The following is a 17,322-nucleotide window of genomic DNA, read 5'->3' on the forward strand; positions in this document are numbered from 1 at the left end:
GCAGGTTGCTGTCAAAAGTGGCAAATTCATTAAAGAAAGTGGTGTTGGTCCCAGACACAAGTTACTCCAGACACAAAACTGCTATAAATAACACTCATGGCAGAGCCTCAGAATGGCCCCAGAGCCATGCCCCTACTACAAAGTGACTTGGCTGTGATTCAGGGGACACTTGCTAAGTAAATGATCAGGGATCGAGTCTTTTGTAAAAGATACTACAATCACCTGGTACTCACCAAACACTCTGTGGATATTCTGTTGAATGAAACTGTTGTCAATAAGGCATCTTCTATGACTTGCACTCAAATGCAAGGCCAGGAGGGAGGCCAAGTTCAAGCTTGAGGAAATAAAAAACAGGCAGAACAGGGATTCTTCCAAAAGCTCGGATTTCTACATGTTGCCTAAATCATTGAAACAATTTCCCAGGAGCAAAATAAACAGAAGGTGGTCGTATGCAAAATATTTCATTTTCTTTATTTTTATGGATGTCATTAATACAGCAGGAACTGGTATGATTACAAAAGATACAAAAAAATCAGAAGAATGTTAGCTTTCAATAGAAATTAAAACCTGAGCTGAAGGCTGATCAGAATGTCTGACACTTGGCACTGTCCTGACGAAAGTTAAGTAACAGGTTTGCTCAACTTCATAAATAATTCGTATCGACTCAGAGGAAGTTAACTTACATTTCAAAATCTACACATTGAGCTACAGATGCACGGACACTGGAGTCAAATGACTTTCACTGTCGACAAGCATTTGTTTAAGATAACCAGTGTTACCTAAAACTCTCAAAGGGGGAATGCAGGGAAGCGTGTAAATTGTAGATTTCTAATTAACAAGTTGAGTGTGCTGGTAGGATATGGTTTAATTATTTATTCATGTAGATCTAACAGGCTGGCTCAGTTTGTCAGAGGGTAAGCGAATGCCGAAAGACAAAGGCATGGGGACGGGCGAACATGAAGCCACCCCAACTTCTCAGAAACAAGTGGCACAGTGTAACACCATCTCAAAGAACTGTGCTAGTGGGAATAGGAGACTTGTGGTCTACTTCAGTTCTCACTTTGGCTTCTAGAGGATCTCTTATTAAGCATTGGGTGAAAGAGAGGGAAATTCAATTCCTTTTATTAATAAGTGTCCATAAGCAGGACGGAAAAACAAAAGCTAAGTGAACAGGAATACATTCTAATATGTTGAGTCTTGAGTCATACTTACATACCAAATGGTTAATATACTACAAAACTTTACAAACATAAAATCTCCTCATCGGCTGCAGAACTTCCACACTAATGGAATTAATTTCTTCTCCCTTTTAATTACTTCCACAGAAGTCCTAAAACTGAGGAGTCACTAGAATACCTGCACTTTCACACGTGCCATTAAAACATAGTTATTTTTGTCAAAATGATGCAGGAAGCAATTATCATATGAGGTCAAGGATCTTATATTCTCTCAAAACAGAGTTTCGGGTTTTTGTCTTCCAAGTTACATAAAAAGAAATGAGACCAGCTGGACTTGTAGTTTTTCTCAGCCCAAGGTCATTAAACTCCCAATGTCTCCATGCTAGGAAAGGATACAGTATTTAAGTGCTCTATTAGAAATATCTCCAGTTCTAAAAGGGACAGCTTTTATTTTTGTATTTAAAAGAAGGCTGAAGCAGTGCCCTTTACTTAGCGGAGACCAGCCACTGACTTCCTACCTGTACCAGCTTTCCAAGATGACACTAAGTGAGTTTTTGCCCTAATATTTTTGCCCCGGGTTTTACGAGGTTTCTCTTCTTTGTGCACCTTCATGTGCTGCCTAAGATGAGAGCTCTGGCTGAAGCATTTGCCACATTCACTGCACTGGTAGGGCTTCTCCCCTGTGTGGGTTCTCTGATGTTGAATAAGGTGGGAACTCTGGCTGAAACATCGGCCGCACTCATCACACTGATAGGGTTTTTCTCCAGTATGAATTCTCTGGTGTTGAATGAGATTTGAACTCTGTTTAAACCTTTCTCCACACTCATCACATTTATAGGGCTTTTCCCCAGTATGGATCCGCCGATGCTGAATGAGGTTAGAGCTCTGAAAGAAACTTTTCCCGCAATCGGCACATTTATGGGATTTCTTTCCGGTGTGAATCTTCTGGTGTTGAAAAAGAGTTGAGCTCTGACTGAAACTCTTTTCACATTCAGTACATTTATAGGGCTTCTCATCCAACCTTCTTCTCAGTCTACTCAAGCTTGAGTCAAATCGAACAGTCATTCCCCATTTTTGCCGCTGCCGGCCTGTTTTGCGTGGGTTCTCATAAGCTTTTCCTTGGCTTGAGCTCCGAGAAATACCTCCCTTAGGTTTTCCTAACCTCATGGTGGTGAGCCAGATGTACTCTTAAGAGTCTGCTCTCTTCTTCTGAAGTTTCACCTCCTAGAGCTCCTCAGCTCAGAATTTGCTGCGTAGAAGAAAAAAATAAAAGCCAACTTAGATCATTTGTTTATTCAACTTTAATACCTCTTCAACCCACTAAAATTGTATCCATGCTTAAATTAACAATGTATCCAGTACAGGGGTGCCTGGGTGGCTCAGTTGGTTAAGCGTTGGACTTCGGCTCAGGTCATGATCTGGCTGTTCGTAAGTTCGAGCCCCATGTCGGGACAGCTCAGAGCCTGGAACCGGTTTTGGACTCTGTGTCTCCCTGTCTCTGCCCCTCACCCCCTCACACTCTGTCTTTCTCTCTCTCATAAATAAACATTAAAAAAAGTTGTTGTTTTTTTTTTTTTAATGTATCCAATACATATGAAAGACAATTCTGGGGGAAAAATACTTGAAAAATAATTCTAATAATTCCCAGGGTTTCAACTTAATAAATATCCCCAAATTTTGACCAAATTTACCCATGGAGTTTTTGTCTGTTGAGACATGACAAAATAAAAGTGATAATGTGAAATATATGTTTTTATTAGGCATTATCAAATGGATATAGAATTCTGAAGGATTAAAAGGCTGAGACAAAATAATACCTTCATGGGAACAAAAGAAATAACTCCAAAAGACAATCAAAATTTGGGTAATAGACTATCATTACATTTTAGTATTTACTCCCATGTAAAAATTCTACTTTCTTACTGGTGACTACATAAGGCATCCAAATTAAAATGAAATGACAAATCATACTACTTTATTAAATATTTTTGTTTATCCTTACTTGGTTAGCCATTCTACTTTCACAGCGTGAATACTACTTGGCTTTAACTTTGTAGCATAAATTGCTTTGACAGTAGGAGATCCTCTCTAGGGAGTGGCAAGTTTGTGAATCAATTCAATAATACTGGATGAGAAAAATATAAATGAAGAGACGCTTTAGTATTTTTTCCAGATTCGAATGATCCAAGAAAGAGGACAATTCTTTGAAAATTTGAAACAAGGGAATTGTTTTTGGAGAGAGGAAAAAAAATTTCAGAAGAACTTTTAGTGGACAGTGGAATAAAACGGAGTAGGAAAAAAGCGGGGTGAGCAGGGCACACGAAAAGGAAGGGCGGCAAGTTTACATGCAAAAATAGGACAGGATTTTGTAAATACCCAAATGCTAGGAAAATTCAAATAAATGAATTTCATCTACTTAGCTTTTTATTGAAATAATGGCCATAAACAAGTAAGTCACTAACTCCAAATAGGTGACAATGTGGGATAAGATGGGCTACAAAATAAAATTATTGGAACTATTTTCCACATCTTGTGTCAGAAAGTAGACTTTAAAATCAGAATAATTACTCTGGGTCTCTGCATACAAGCTCATAGAGCAAATAACTGAAAATACAAATTACATCACTGTTCTTGCTTTTCCTTCATCTCATATTGTATAATTGAGACTCTAGGCCTGGAAGTGCCGAGGACTTTATTTGGGATATTTAATAATTAGCTCTGTTGTAATTATGGTAAGTATCAGAAAGAGCAAACTGCACACACTATCAATTACTGAGAGGGCACCACTCATTCCTTTAGTGAATATTTACGGAGTATCTATTACAGAATATGTATCTACTTACAGAATATCTATTACAAGGAAACATTTGTTAGGCACATGGTCTTGTGTTCAAACAACAGCTATAATGGGACTTACACATTGAAAAAGAAATCATGTTTCATACTCTAGAAGTCAGATCTGGTAGGAAACTTTTAGACTGTGCAATCCACCCAGAACACTACAGATGAGAAAATCATGCTGAGAAGCAGAGACTGTGCTATGATATTTCATTCTCGTAGCAGCTTCACGCGACGATCTCTATTTTACAGCTAAGGAAAGGCAGGCATACGTCGGCCAGGCTCCCAACCCCTAGCAGCCAGGCCCCAGAGCTCATGCTCTTCAGTGGAAGACCCGAGTGCAGCCACAACTTCTAACACCACGTCCAGCGCTCCGCCCGGTGCTCAGCATAATTCCTCGGCGGGTGGAGGTATTAAGGTAAACCCGAGCGATGGGAACTGTAGTCGTGCGAACACGCGTACCGGAGCGGGCCTTGCTTTCTCTCGCATAGAACTGGGAAGACAATAAGGCTGCTACATCATCAGGGTGTTAGAGGTGTAAATGAGTCAGTCTCTGCGGGTCGCCTCTAACAGCCCTGTGCTACCCAAGCGTTTGTTCAAACTATTTAGTCCTGAAACGGCGATGGCCGGCGTAGGGGATGCGGCCCGACTCGCAGGGACTACCGTGCAGGCCTCCGCCCTCCCGAGGCCTCCGCCGGCCGCTCCTCGCAGGCCCGGCCCGCCCAGCTCCCTCCGCCCCCGCCCCGTGGCTCCGGGAGCGGGGGCCCGGGTCCGCGCCGCCCCGCGGCGGCCAGCTGGCGCCAGAGCGGCCTCCGAGCACCGAGCACCGGGCCTCGCGCCCCCGGCCCACTCACCGCGCCGCGGGCCGCCGGCCGCCACCCTGGCTCGCTCACTTGCTGGGCGCCCCTCGCGCCGCCGGAAGTGAGGGCCGCGCCGTCAGTCGGCGCCAAGCTGCCGCTCTAGGAACGCGGTGGGGGCGACCCTCTATGGTGCTGGGCCCACCGGAAAGAAGGAACCCTATGCTTCTCCTTGTTTGTTTCCCGCTCTCGCCCCTCTGATGGCATCCGGAGGCCGCCGGGACAGCAAGACCTGTGGCGGGGCCCCTTTGTGGGCGCCCAGCGGCCTACGGGGCCAGCAAACCGAAGCCCGATCAGTCAGGGCTTTCTTAAGGCAGCGCCGGCCTGCCCGACCCCCTAGACCTCATTCTTCCTACAAGTATTGAGCACTTACGAATTATAAGAGGTACTTCTGGAGAGCCGAAACTGTTACCGATAGTTTTCACGAGTCACCTGTGTTAAATTTTTTTTTTTTTTTACCAAGTAAATGTCAAGATTTTTTTTTAAATTCCAGTGTAATTTACTGTCTTCTATTAGTTTCAGGTAAATTTTAAGATCTTGATTTGGCTTTGTTAAGCAATTCATGAATGGGCAGCATCCCATCTGGGAAGTAGAGATGCTCCAAGGAGTACTAACAAAAGGGAAGATTTTTATAGGAAGGAGGGACAATAAATTATCAGCAAAAGAAAAAAAGTGTTGTTACATTTTGGGGGGAGGGAAGGAAAAGCAGGGTTTTTGTCATGCAGATGACCTCACTAGTGCCCATCAGGAAATTTCAGGTGTTAAAAGGCCACACTCCTGGGACAGATTGAAACTAAATAAGTCTTGAGTTCCTGTTGTCGGGGAGCGGCCCAAATGACCCTATTTTGGGCTTCTTTAACTCCTTAATTATCACCAAAAAGCCTTTGCAAAGTGGAAATGATCATACTCTCTAGTTAAGGAAACCAAGACCTAGAGAAGTTTGCTCAAGTTTACACAGTGTGTGAAGTGGAAGACCAAGGATTGGGAGTGGCCTTTTCAGCAACAGTCTCCTGATTTTCAGCATAGTCCCCTGTTTCGCTTTAATAATGATCTCTCCTGATTCTTCTCTCTTACAAGCTCCTCCTCCTTCTCCAGCCTGGCAGGTGCTGGGTCATCTGACCTTTCTTCCTCTCTGTGCCCTCATTCCCCTGTTGAGCTACTCCAGTCGGATGGCTTCAAATACCATCTGTTAAAGCTGGAGACTGCTGACTTGGTAACTCCAGCCTGATCCTCAGACGCAAATATTATTGAACTCCAGGCCTGTATCTGCAATTGATTACTCGGCTGCCATTTGCATGCGTGATGGACACCCCAAACCTAACATACACCACAAAGGAACTTATGACTGAAAGGGCGGGCCTACGCCGGCCGACTCCATCTTGTTCTGTGTCCTTCACCTTGACCACACCTCCTCCCCTTGAGTAACCCGCCCTCACCTGCCTAACAGGACTCGGACCCTTCCCCAGCCAATCGGCTAAGGCCATAGCCATTACCTCACCAACTGCCCCTAGGCCCCAATAAAACCTTTGTCCTTTTGAAACTCGCTCTCTTTCCCTGGTATCTCACCGCTGCGTCGGTGCAGGTAGGGGATTGAGCTCGAGCTAGCTCGAATAAAGGCTCTTTGCTTTTGCATCGGACTCAGCTCCCTAGTGGTCTTTGGGGATCACGAATTCTGGGTATAACAATGACATTCACCCAACCTGTTCCTTCAGTGGTCTTTGTCCCAGCAATTGATGGCAACTCCATCTTCCTAGTTGCACAGGTCAAAAATCTTGATGTCATTGTTGTCTCTTTATCCACCCCAAACCCAAACCCAATCCAATCCTCAATTCTGGTGTCTCTGACTTCAAAATCTACCCAGAATCGAGCCACTTTCAACACCTTCACGACTATAACCTGCCCCAAGCTGCTGTCATCTCCTTGAAGGCTGGGGCTTTTCTGGAAAACCACCCAGCAGGGACCAGTGTGCCCTTGAGCCTGGTGGTATTTGACAAGCTCATTCTAGGAAGAAGCGCCTACACACGTGACACAGAAGCCCTGTCTCAGCAGGGAGTGCCGCTGCATTTGGCAACAATGCAAGGGACCCTGGTCACACGTGTGACCCAAGCACAGTAACAGGAGTGGTCCACACACAGGGACCCCTGGACAATAGTTCTGTCTACCAAGCCTGAAACTTTGCTTTCTGTTTCCTTTGGGTTCTCTGGGAAAGGAAACTGTGGGAATTCCCATTCCTGGGTTTGCAGAAAACATTCTATTAAAATCCTGGCGGGGGTTGGGGGGGGGCGGGATAAGCAGAGCCCCACCCTGCTTGTTCTGAGTCCAGGGGCAGGTCAACAGCTGACTTTCTTTCAGACAATCTCAGCTTATGGGGCCTAAATACAGCACGTGTACATATGCTGTTTTTACGCTTAGAATGGCTTGGCTATGACTGCACTTCCTGCCTGATCACGGCTGAGGAACTGAGGCAGAGGGGCCGCTGCCCACCTGGGCACCTAAGAAGGATGTCCCGCTCCTTCTCCACAGCTGCAGGGTGCCTGCGTCCTGCCCACCTTGGGGCACATTGTGCACTCCTGGCTCCTCCACAGATCACCTGGTCAGACTGAATAAGCCTTGTGCTTTGTTTCCCTGTGACTAAAGGCCCAGATGTATCCTGGGTGAACACAGAGCTTTATTGTGAAAGTAGGAAGGTCTTTAATCCGTTTTCTGGTAAACATTCCAAGCAGGTGGCATATGGTTATCACATGAGAAAAACAAGCTGTTTTTTGGTTCCTTCTGATAATTTGTTCTGGGCAAATCACCCTGTTTTTCCTGAGTCCAGGCCTTCTTTTGCAATCATGTTGATTTCATCCTGTGTTTATTATTTTCTCTGGTTGAGACCTGGCCTGGGAAGGCAGGCTTGTTCTAGGAGAGGACACGCACTCACAGGAGTCTGTACTTTGTTTTTGGATACTTTTATTACCTGAGATACTAGTTAGTGAGGGAGCACGTGAGAAACACCGTAAACTCTATGGAAAGAAGAAAATAGGGCTCCCACACAAACCAGCAGGAAACCACAGAGCCCAGCAGAGAAAGTCTGCAAGTGTGGTGTCACTGTGAGCTGAATTAGCAGCTTTTCAAATTGCCTCTGAAAAGCAAATATGCTGTTGATGAAAAGATTTTAGATGACTGTAGAAGTGTACCTTTCCCCCTTTCCTATACAACTTGCTAGTGATTTTTCTTTGCTACGATTGTCACAAGTTAATTTTGATAATGTCTATTTCAAAAGTGATCCTTATCTAGAGATGTCTTGAACAATACTATTGTAGCAACTGCAAAAAAAAGAAAAAAAAATCCCGAACACCAAAAAAACTATAAAATGAAACCAGTGAGTGCTTTCAGAAGGTCTCCTGATCCAATGGCTTTCCCCTGGGCTTTGTCTTTCTCCCAAGCTGGCACGTGTTTCTCAGGCTGGAGTGCCACATACTCCAACCCAGGCTCAGCCTCAGGCCTCCTTCCAGGGACTTAGATCAGCTCTATCCTCTCTGGTCCAGCTCTGCTGGTCCCCTGACCCTCCTGGGTATCCAGCTTGCTTCTCCAATTGAGGGTACCCCTGAACACCTCCCGGTGAGGTGAACCGTGGCTCTGTCTTTGTCGCTCCAGGGCTGAGCACAAGCCTAGCATAGTTACCGCTGAACGATGGATTGGCGGTTGTCCTAGACCTGAGCTTGTCAGTAACGGGTTGGGGAGTAGAACGACCTGGGGGAGCCTGTTTGATTTGTTTTCTACCCTCTCTTAGGTAGAGATGCTGCCATCCCATCTGAGCTCCTGCCTGGAAGATTCCTATGGTCCTGATGCCAAGATTTTGTAAATCACGGTGGCCCTATTGCTTCTCATTCAGGCTGCCCATAGACCCCCATCAGTGATTCTTTCTCTGTGCCCTTTGGCTGCCTCTGTCCTCAGGCCCCACACCGGTCCCAAGGATATGCACTGAAATGAAGGAGTCACGTTGGGGTCTAGAGCAGCGGGCTGCCCCCAGCGTTGGCTCTTTTGCCAACTTTGGCCACACATATCGTAGGATAAAATTTGAGAGGTTCGAGCAGGGAGTTAGGGTGGACACACACAACAAAAAGAAGGCTTGGTCCTAATTCCTTCACTTCAGCACACCTTTATTGAGCACCTGTGAAATTATGTTGCCAAAGGAGAACAGAGATGACAGAAACTGCAGGGGATCTCCCTGGGGCATCTCTGCATGTCTCTGTGACGGCAGAGCTAGGTCAGGGCACCCCCGGCACGAAGTTCACCCTGAACAGTGGATCCACAGGACACGGCTGCTCCCAAGCTCTGCTCTTTGTGGGGGCCAGTAAGGAGCCACTGCACAGAGCAGAGTTGGGATCTCTCTTATATCTGGAAGACTCTCTAGTTCTCTTTAAATCCACTATCCACAGGCCCCAGTGGGAAAAGAATTTGGTCTTTAATTTGCTCTGGTTTGGACAAACACTTCACATGACCAACGTAAACTGTTGCACAGTTGTGCAAAGGCCTTCTTGTTCATTCCAGAAATTCTCCGACAGCTGACAAACCCAAATTGTTCTGGCCCCAGGGGGTTCAAAGCGCTTTCTCCTCAAATACACATTTCTTCTCATTGTGCCCCTTTGACGGGAAGCGTAGAGAGTGGAAGAAAGAGACCAGAAAGGGCAAGAGGCACACAGGTATCCATGGGACAGCGCGACGGGGACGGACCATTGCCTTCCCGAGCCCACCACATGGCTGCCCCCCGCACAGCCCCCTGGACTCTGCTCCACACAGGCTGGCACCCTTCCAACGCCACGTGGGCCACCTCCTCCGTGTGATCAAAGTGCCATGTTTCCTGCAGCAAGCTCCTTATAAGAATTCCTTCAGGTCTCACTGAGGATGTTAAGAGTGAGTGCTGCAGAGGGAGGATGGTATGCTCCTGGTCTTACTCCTGGTCTGACCTCTGCTGCCAGGGTGCTAGGCTGCCTGGGGCTCGTGGGGTGGGCGGCCAGGGATGCCGTGGGAAGCGATGGCCGGACACAGGGCACATCCCGTGTCTGCTAGCAGCCCCTGCTTTTCCCAGCAGAGTCCGGAGCTGCTGCATGAGGTGAGGGCAGACGGGGATCTTGTGGGTCATGTGGATGAGGAGGTGGGGGGCTTGTGGCTGTGCAGAAACTCTGGGCCAGGCCCTGGGAGAGCAGACAGAGCGCACACCTCACGGGCTCGATCGGGTACTGCTCTCCTGAGCCAGAGAGGTACGGCATGAACAGGACCGGCCGCGACATCCAGCCCCATACTCTGGCCAGTGCCACGGCTTCGGGGCTACTTGCCGCACAGGCACACCTCACACAGACACCCCACCCGGCAAATTTCTGGCTCCTCAGGCCTGGCTCTGGGCCCTGCGAGTGAGCCAGGAGCCAGGGGCACGGGACTTATGGTGCTCGGGCAGGTAGACATGTAGAAGCACGTGTGCTAGACTCCTCAGCCGGTGGCTCTCGGTCAATGTGACCGATCAGGGCCTGGCCACCGGCGCTCGGTGCGCACCGGCCGTGGGGGGCTTCGGAAGAGGCTGGTGCCGGCTGGCTACTCGGCCTCCACCAGCTGCTCCAGGCGCTGCAGCATCGTCAGACGCAGGGCTTGGAACCTGGAGGGAGACACAGTCAAGGGGACTCGCTGACACGGGAGGACACAGGGAGAGGGGAGAAGAACGAAGGAGCACACAGGTGCCTGGGCCAGTAGACCCGCGGCTGGCAGCCATCATCTCTCCTCCACCAAGAGGAGGGAGGAGCCAGGCCCACACCCTGCAAGACGGCTGGCTTAGAGGAGCGGACAGATGGGGCCTCACACCCTGCTGGGCTTCAAAAGCAGAGCGCGCTGTTCCTTTCCGAAGATTCTCCAGTACGGAAAGGGGCGTGCTGGAGTGGACAGGTGGCAGGGCAGGGATCAGGAAGCCTGCGCTCAAGCCCAGGCTCGTCAGTGACCTGTGCTGCGACCTTCCTCACCTCAGGCCTCGGCTTCCTCTCCGTGCGCTGAATAGACTGACCAGGTGGCCCCCAGGTCCCCTTCCAGCTCCAAAACCCTACAGTGACACTGCAGACTGCACGGTGGACCGTCCTCTCTGACTGGGGGTCTCTGCTGACTGCCGGAAGAGGCCTCGCCGCATGGACGGAAGCCCGCGGGGCGTGGGGAGGGCCGCGGCTTTCCAAAAATCACTCAGCCAGAAACTGGAATCCAAAGCAGTCTCCCCACCGCAGGCCCTGGCCGTGAGCAGACTCCCTCCTTCCCTTCCTAAGGAGGGTGACTCCAGCCCTGCCCCACCCTCCACCCTGCAGGGGGACAGACCAGTCACTGGGCTGTGCATCTTGGCTAACCTCGCCCAGCCGGGCCTTGATGTATCTTCCCCAGGAGCCGGCTCACCTTTCCATTGGCCGGGTCCCCTGTGCCCAAAAACATCGGCTGTTACAGAAAGCTCCAACAGCCACCGCTTTGGGGCAGGCTCAGAGACCCCACTAGCACCAAAGGTGCAGACCAGGCTGAAACCGCCCTGAGCAGGCCCTCTCCTCGCTTGCCCCTACAGAGCTGTGTCACCAGAAGAACTCATTACCCTGGCCCAGCACCCAGCCACACTCCTGCCTGACTCTCCCACTCAGTTTCAACAGCTGTGCCCTTCCCGTGCTGGTGAGGTGCTGGGGCCAGATGGGCGGCTTGCACCGCAGCCTGCCATTCGGGCAGACTGTCACCCCATCTTGGTGTCAATACTGAGCAGGGGGCCAGAGGGAGGTGCTGGGGAGCCAGGGCTGGGAGGCGAGGGGAGAGCTGTCCCGGCCCCAGCCTGGGTGCTCTGCCCTGCACGCTTGCCCTGGTGTTCAGGACCCACGACTGGCTCCTTCTGTGCTGCTTACTTCATGGTCAGTTTGATTATTTCTCTTTCCTCCTCTTCTTTTAATTTTTCAACAAAACTGTCCAGCACCGGCATTTCAAATTTAATGTACTGAGCGACCTAGAAAATCCAAGAACATTTGAGTGTGCTTTCAATTAGAAGCCAGACATGTGTTTTCTTTTCCTCGTGAATTCCACGGCAGCCTAATCCGGCAATGTCTTATAGCCAAGGAAGTGGCTGCCCTCCTCCCCAGCCAACCCCAGCACTCTGTCTGCTCTGGGATGGAGGACGGATCGGCTCCTTTTTACCTCACAGGCCACTATCATCCCTGGGACGAAAGGTTAAGCTGGATGTGAGGAAAATTATTCAAGAGAGAGCAGGACCACACTGGGTATTCTCTGGGGTGAGGGTGAGGGGGGCTGGGAACACCACTGTTTCTATCAGTGGAACGAATCTGCACTAGTCTGTGAATGGTCTGAGGGATACAGGGTCACTGGCCTTTGCCTTGGGTTCAAACCCTATGGGCCTTTCCTGTGCAGGGGAGTTTGGCAATGTGCTCACTCCTAGCCCAGGACTCAGGCTGTGGTAAGACTTAGCCAGCTGGCTCCCTTCCACAGGCCCTGGGTAGGTCCTAGTTAAGGAGCCCTTGTGTAGGTCTTTAAGGTAATAACTAAACACACTCTAACAAAGGAAAAGTTTCTACCTGCCGAGGGGAAAAGCACAGGCTATGGTTTTCTAGGACCCAACCTCTTTTTTCCCCTAGGCCTGCTGTTGGAGCTGGTGGTCACTGACAGGAGGAGGGAGGGCTGGAGCCCTCACTCTGCCAGGCTTGGGGCCGTTGAGGACAGCTGTGTGGCCCCTGGAGACAGGGCCTGGCCAAGGTGCCCTTCAGAGCCCTTGGGGCCCCCATGCTGTCATCCGGCTCTTCCTTCAAGAGCAGGCTTCCCAGAGCCTCAGCCCCAACTCACGTCGTGGGGGACTTCCTCGCCCAGGTCGGCTTCCATCAGGAACATCCTGGCAATCTTCTCACACGGCCCGTGCAGGATCCTGGAAATCAGCGGGTACTCACAGTCTTTTAATTTTGTTCGCTCTGAAAAAGAAGGCAATTTACAAAATTCATGGGGCATTAGTACTGCCCCTCATTGTTCCAGGCTGGGAATGTGGTAGAAAATGGATGTCCGGGGGCCCAGGAATCTTCTCCAGGCTTGGAAGAGAAGGGTGCCCGGAATGACGTGTGATTATGGCACAAAGCAAAGGCCCAGGTCAGAGAGGAACAGGAGCCGAGGGAGAAGCAGAGAGGGCAGAGTGGCCATGGGGAGGCCAGTGCTGTACAGAGGGCTATGCGGGTTTGGCAAACGTACTTGGGTGGGGGGGGACCTTCAGCTCCAACTCACACACCCCGACACACATCCCCCAACCCCTCCCAACTGAGCGAGGCTGGAGATGGTGACTTCCCTTGGGATTCTGAGAGCATAGCGAGGGTGGCTGGGTTTCGGCCTGGCAGAGGCATTCGTCATGGCCCCCTGCCCAAGCAGCACGGCCATTGAGCCTGCCAAATGGACAGTGACTTTTGTTTTCATGATCTGGAAGCACAGGCAGACACTTACCCCCAGACTCGTGAACAATGTAGAGTGCAAATTCACTGGGGCCATTTTCCACCTGTACAGGCAGTAATAGGCAGTCAGACCACGGCTTTCTGGGACAAGACGGACAGAAAGGGATCCCTGGCAGTAACCACACCCCCAGTGCTACACACACAAGTCCCCAAGGATCCTCCCCTCTCCCTGCTCTAAATCCCAGAGATGCTGCTTCAGTCCAGGAAACCTTGCTAGACCTTCTACCCAAGAACCACGGGCACCTTCCCCAGCCTTTGCCAGCCCCCTCCTCCAACAAAACAGCAAACCACCAGCCTCCCGGGGCAAGGCCGCTCATGGCCAGACTTACTCGGAACTTGTTCAGCAGCAGGGTGAGCACGTGCAGGGTTGTCATGGTGCTGTTGACCCTCACGTTGGTCACAGACCCATAGGCAGGAGTAAACACTGAGGTCTGTGGAGGGAGGCGGAGAGTTCAGGGCAGGGCCAGAGGGACATGGAAGTGACATCAGGCAGGGTCTGGGCACACTGTCAGCCAAGTGGTCCAGAGAGACAGGTGAACCTGGGCTGTGGGAACACCTGTGCTTGTCCGGTCACAGGTCTACACACAGCTGTGCCCACATCTGGGTGCACTTGGGGAAACTGTAGCAACAGAGGTCTGAAAGAAAGATGCCTCCAAAGCTGTCAGGGCCAGCTCTCTGATCCTAGGAGCCAGTCCCATGGAAGTACTTCACAGGGGGTGGGGGGGGGGACCAGTCTCCTTCTCACTCTGTCTCTGAGTCAAATTGCCAAGTGTCTGTTGATTCTAAGACGGAAAGTTTTCGAATCCGTCCGCTCCTCCCCATTCTCCCAGCGGTGCCTGAGAAGAGGCTGTCCGTCTACACTGCCTAAGTGTCCCACCTTTCTCCTGTCCAATCTCAGCACTTTCCATCCATTCTCCACCCTGCTGCCCAAAGGAACAACCTTTCAAGCACCTTGCAGCTCTGTGTGTTCTGGACCAGCTGCGTTAGCACAGAGTCTTGGCTCCCAGCCCCAGCCTCCTGAATCAGAACCCGCATTTTGAGGAAACCGCCAGGTGATGCTTTCCATACAGGACAACTTGAGAAGCACTGTCTTTTAGCACAGTTCTTGTTAAAAGTCTCTGAAGGCTTCCCATGGCCCAAACGGCACCATCCACAGCTCCTCTCACTGTTTACACATGTGGTACGATGATTCTCTCCCCGTCTCCCTGTGGTCCAGCCACACAGACTCTTCACATTATGTTCCTTGCCTTTGCCTATGAGACACCATATATCCAGTCAACCAGGGCATCGCCTGAGGCTTCATAGTCCTCAATGAACACTAGCCAGGTTATAGACCTGCTTAGCATTTCATCCCAAATCTTTGATTGGCTCCTACAACAGCTTTTTGAAGTACCTGTCACTAGTCCTCCTTTTAAGAAAGGACGCCGAAGCTCGGAGAGGGTAAGTAGCCCGTCAGGGTCACCCATCTAGAAAGGTCAGAGCCATTGGAAAGCCCTTGCTTTGGGTCCTCCCTGTGAGACTCACTCCCCCCCCCCTCCCCCAGGTGAGCTCTTCCTCACTTGCCAACACCAAATTCAAATTTGCACATTCCTCCTCTGTGGTCCCAGCCCCGCTGTCCCCAGGATGTAACTGGAGCTCGGGTGTATGAAGGACCTGCTCAGTGTCCCCAAGCACCAGGGTCAGACTCAAATCCAGACCTGCCTCCTCCAAAGTTGAGACGTAGAATGACTCTGGGAGATACAGAACGCCAGAGTAGGCTTTCAGTCCCCAAGAAATATGGACTGGAGGAGTCAGGCCATTTCAAGGAGAAGAAAGGTCTTGTCAACAAGACATTGTCAGTGCTTCTGCCTGGTGCCTTTTCTCACGATGATACTGACCAGCTCCACGTAGGAACGAAGCTTCCATCTTTGCCATCTCTAACCACAAGGGTTTCTCTCTGGTAAAACACATTTGAATCCAACAGCCCAGGGCAAAGCACTGGGACAGGTACCAAGTTTAACCCGGTCTGGAAATCATGTCAACATCACTGCGAATCACAACAGTTTTGAAAAATGATGGAGTCTTGAAGTAATAGCGTGCAGTCCTCAGAAAGAAAATCCAGACTAACAGCCTCAGGAAGTCAATTCTAGGAATTTCTTTTCTTCCATTGCTGCCTGTGACTCAAATACTGTGTCACCTGATTTCTAAGGACACGGATTCTGAATGGATCGTAAGGTGAGAGAGGGGGAGCCCCTTACTCAGCCAGGAGATGGGAATCCACTGTCCAACATGCCTAAAGACACTAGCTCACGTCCTGGGGTTTAGTCAGTTTGCCTGGAAGAAGGAACCCACCTTCTGTAGGTAAATCTGTCACTGGGAGAAAGAACCACCCTGACTGGATTACAGGCTAGTGGGTTCAGTGTTGGGCTGGCTGAGGAGCCCTTCTCCCCAGAGCAGCTCCAATGGGCCGACACAAAAGCTCTCACTGGTCATTGCTGTGCATTTTGAAGGATACGGAGTGCTCAGATCTCCGTGTCTCTGGGATATTTGTAATGACTAAAATAAGGCTTAATGTGCCAGACACACATCTTAGAGATGAGTCACTCTCTCAGAAGAGGGGGGTAAACGTACTGGAGATAAACCCCACTCTTTGGTACCTCGAGTCACGGATCAAAAGGTTCCTTTTTTAGGAACATAGAAATACAAAGAGCCTAATCCCATGCAAATATTCTTTTAAAATTTTTGACTAATTCCTTAAACTAGCATATAAATATCTAATATGCTTATACATAACGCCTTACAGACCAACCTCCTTTGGAACCAGATTTAAAGAATACCCAAGCCAGATTGAGAGTCCTCTGGCTAATCCAAACCATTCTTAATCGCTGCTTAACCTCAGCCCTACCTCCCCTGTGCCCTTTCAGGAAACTTGACTCTCAAATAGTCCTGGGTTTTCCTGCACTTAGCAAAGATAACCTATTGTCACCCCTGAACACTCACCGCCAACCCAGCACAGAGTGGAAGGCGGGTCCTGACAACAAGCTTGCCCTGCTGAATTCTTCACCCCAAAGTCCAGGGTGCCCCCAGAGCACTCGAGTGGCTCCTGGCAGGCCTCAACTGTGTAACCGTTCTTGAGATCTGACCCTGAGACCTGCCTTTGCCAGGCCCCCTCCCCCTCCCATGAGTCATTGCCTATCAAGACGGGCAGCTGCCTCAGCTGGAAACCCCTGCTTCCATTTCCCAGCGCTGCAGGATGTGGCCCCGTTATGGGACACTCCATCCGGGGCCTCACCCACACTGCCACTCATGCCATTTATAGAAACAATCAACTTCTCCTTTTACACTTCGGTTTGTTTAGGGACTGATGTCATCTGGGGAAGGAGATCTCTTCCTAGGGGCAGTACAATGCGCACTCGGACAAAAGGCTAAGTGCTGGGAACCAGGAGCAGGGCAGGTTCTCTGGGACACAGGAGCACATGCCTCTGGGCGCACCTCAACCGAGGGGGCTAATCTGCCCTGTAAGAATGCCAGTAGCACGTCATGTTCCCACAAAACCATCAACTGAGCTCTGGTGGAAACCTCATAGAAAACTGCCTCATCAGACATAAACATGGCATTACTTTCCAAAAATCCATGCAACTTATGGAAATGGATTGACAGTGAGTAAGCATGTGGTAAACAAAACAAAACCACACAGGCTTTGGGGTCACCAGGTGGAATGCTTTGTTTGGTTTGGTTTGGTTTTGTTGAATGCTACTTTGATGTGACTTTGGGCAAGTTCTTTCTCCTCCTGAGCCCATCTCCCCACGAGGACACAGATATGACCACCCCAGTCCACAGGGCCAGGGTGACGGTGAACTCTGACAAGACTTCTGTGCGGCCTGGCCTAGCGAAAGCCCAACAGTTGCACCCGTGCAGGCTGGGGGCTGGTTCCCCGTGGCCTCAGCTTCAGGCCCCAGGGGAGAGGCCGGGCTGGGACATCAC

The 17,322-nt window shown here is 50.0% G+C and overlaps 1 protein-coding gene and 1 non-coding gene across 4 annotated transcripts in view; both read right to left on the reverse strand.

Moving 5' to 3' along the window:
* Positions 1 to 445: 445 nt before the first annotated feature.
* Positions 446 to 6,334, reverse strand: LOC106972117 (uncharacterized). Its single transcript, XR_008292416.1, has 2 exons — positions 4,871 to 6,334; positions 446 to 2,427 (listed from the first exon to the last, which is right to left on the reverse strand). It is a non-coding gene; the product is annotated as an uncharacterized LOC106972117 (transcript).
* Positions 6,335 to 9,001: 2,667 nt separating this feature from the next.
* Positions 9,002 to 17,322, reverse strand: part of RASSF4 (Ras association domain family member 4) — a 32,419-nt gene continuing 24,098 nt past the window's right edge. The window contains exons 1-7 of one of the 3 annotated variants that reach the window (XM_053207911.1): positions 16,339 to 17,316; positions 14,311 to 14,612; positions 13,689 to 13,790; positions 13,352 to 13,403; positions 12,713 to 12,834; positions 11,767 to 11,864; positions 9,002 to 10,508 (exon numbers count right to left, since the gene is read on the reverse strand). In XM_053207911.1, the coding sequence (XP_053063886.1) occupies positions 10,448 to 10,508; positions 11,767 to 11,864; positions 12,713 to 12,834; positions 13,352 to 13,403; positions 13,689 to 13,790; positions 14,311 to 14,612; positions 16,339 to 16,618 (1,017 nt within the window). In that variant the 5' untranslated portion in view covers positions 16,619 to 17,316 and the 3' untranslated portion in view covers positions 9,002 to 10,447. Of the gene's footprint in view, positions 10,509 to 11,766; positions 11,865 to 12,712; positions 12,835 to 13,351; positions 13,404 to 13,688; positions 13,791 to 14,310; positions 14,613 to 16,338; positions 17,317 to 17,322 lie in introns of those variants that run through there. The other 2 variants (XM_053207912.1, XM_027062572.2) reach the window with 2 other exon arrangements.

Source organism: Acinonyx jubatus, chromosome D2 (genome assembly GCF_027475565.1).
Source record: "Acinonyx jubatus isolate Ajub_Pintada_27869175 chromosome D2, VMU_Ajub_asm_v1.0, whole genome shotgun sequence".
Lineage (NCBI taxonomy): Eukaryota > Metazoa > Chordata > Mammalia > Carnivora > Felidae > Acinonyx > Acinonyx jubatus.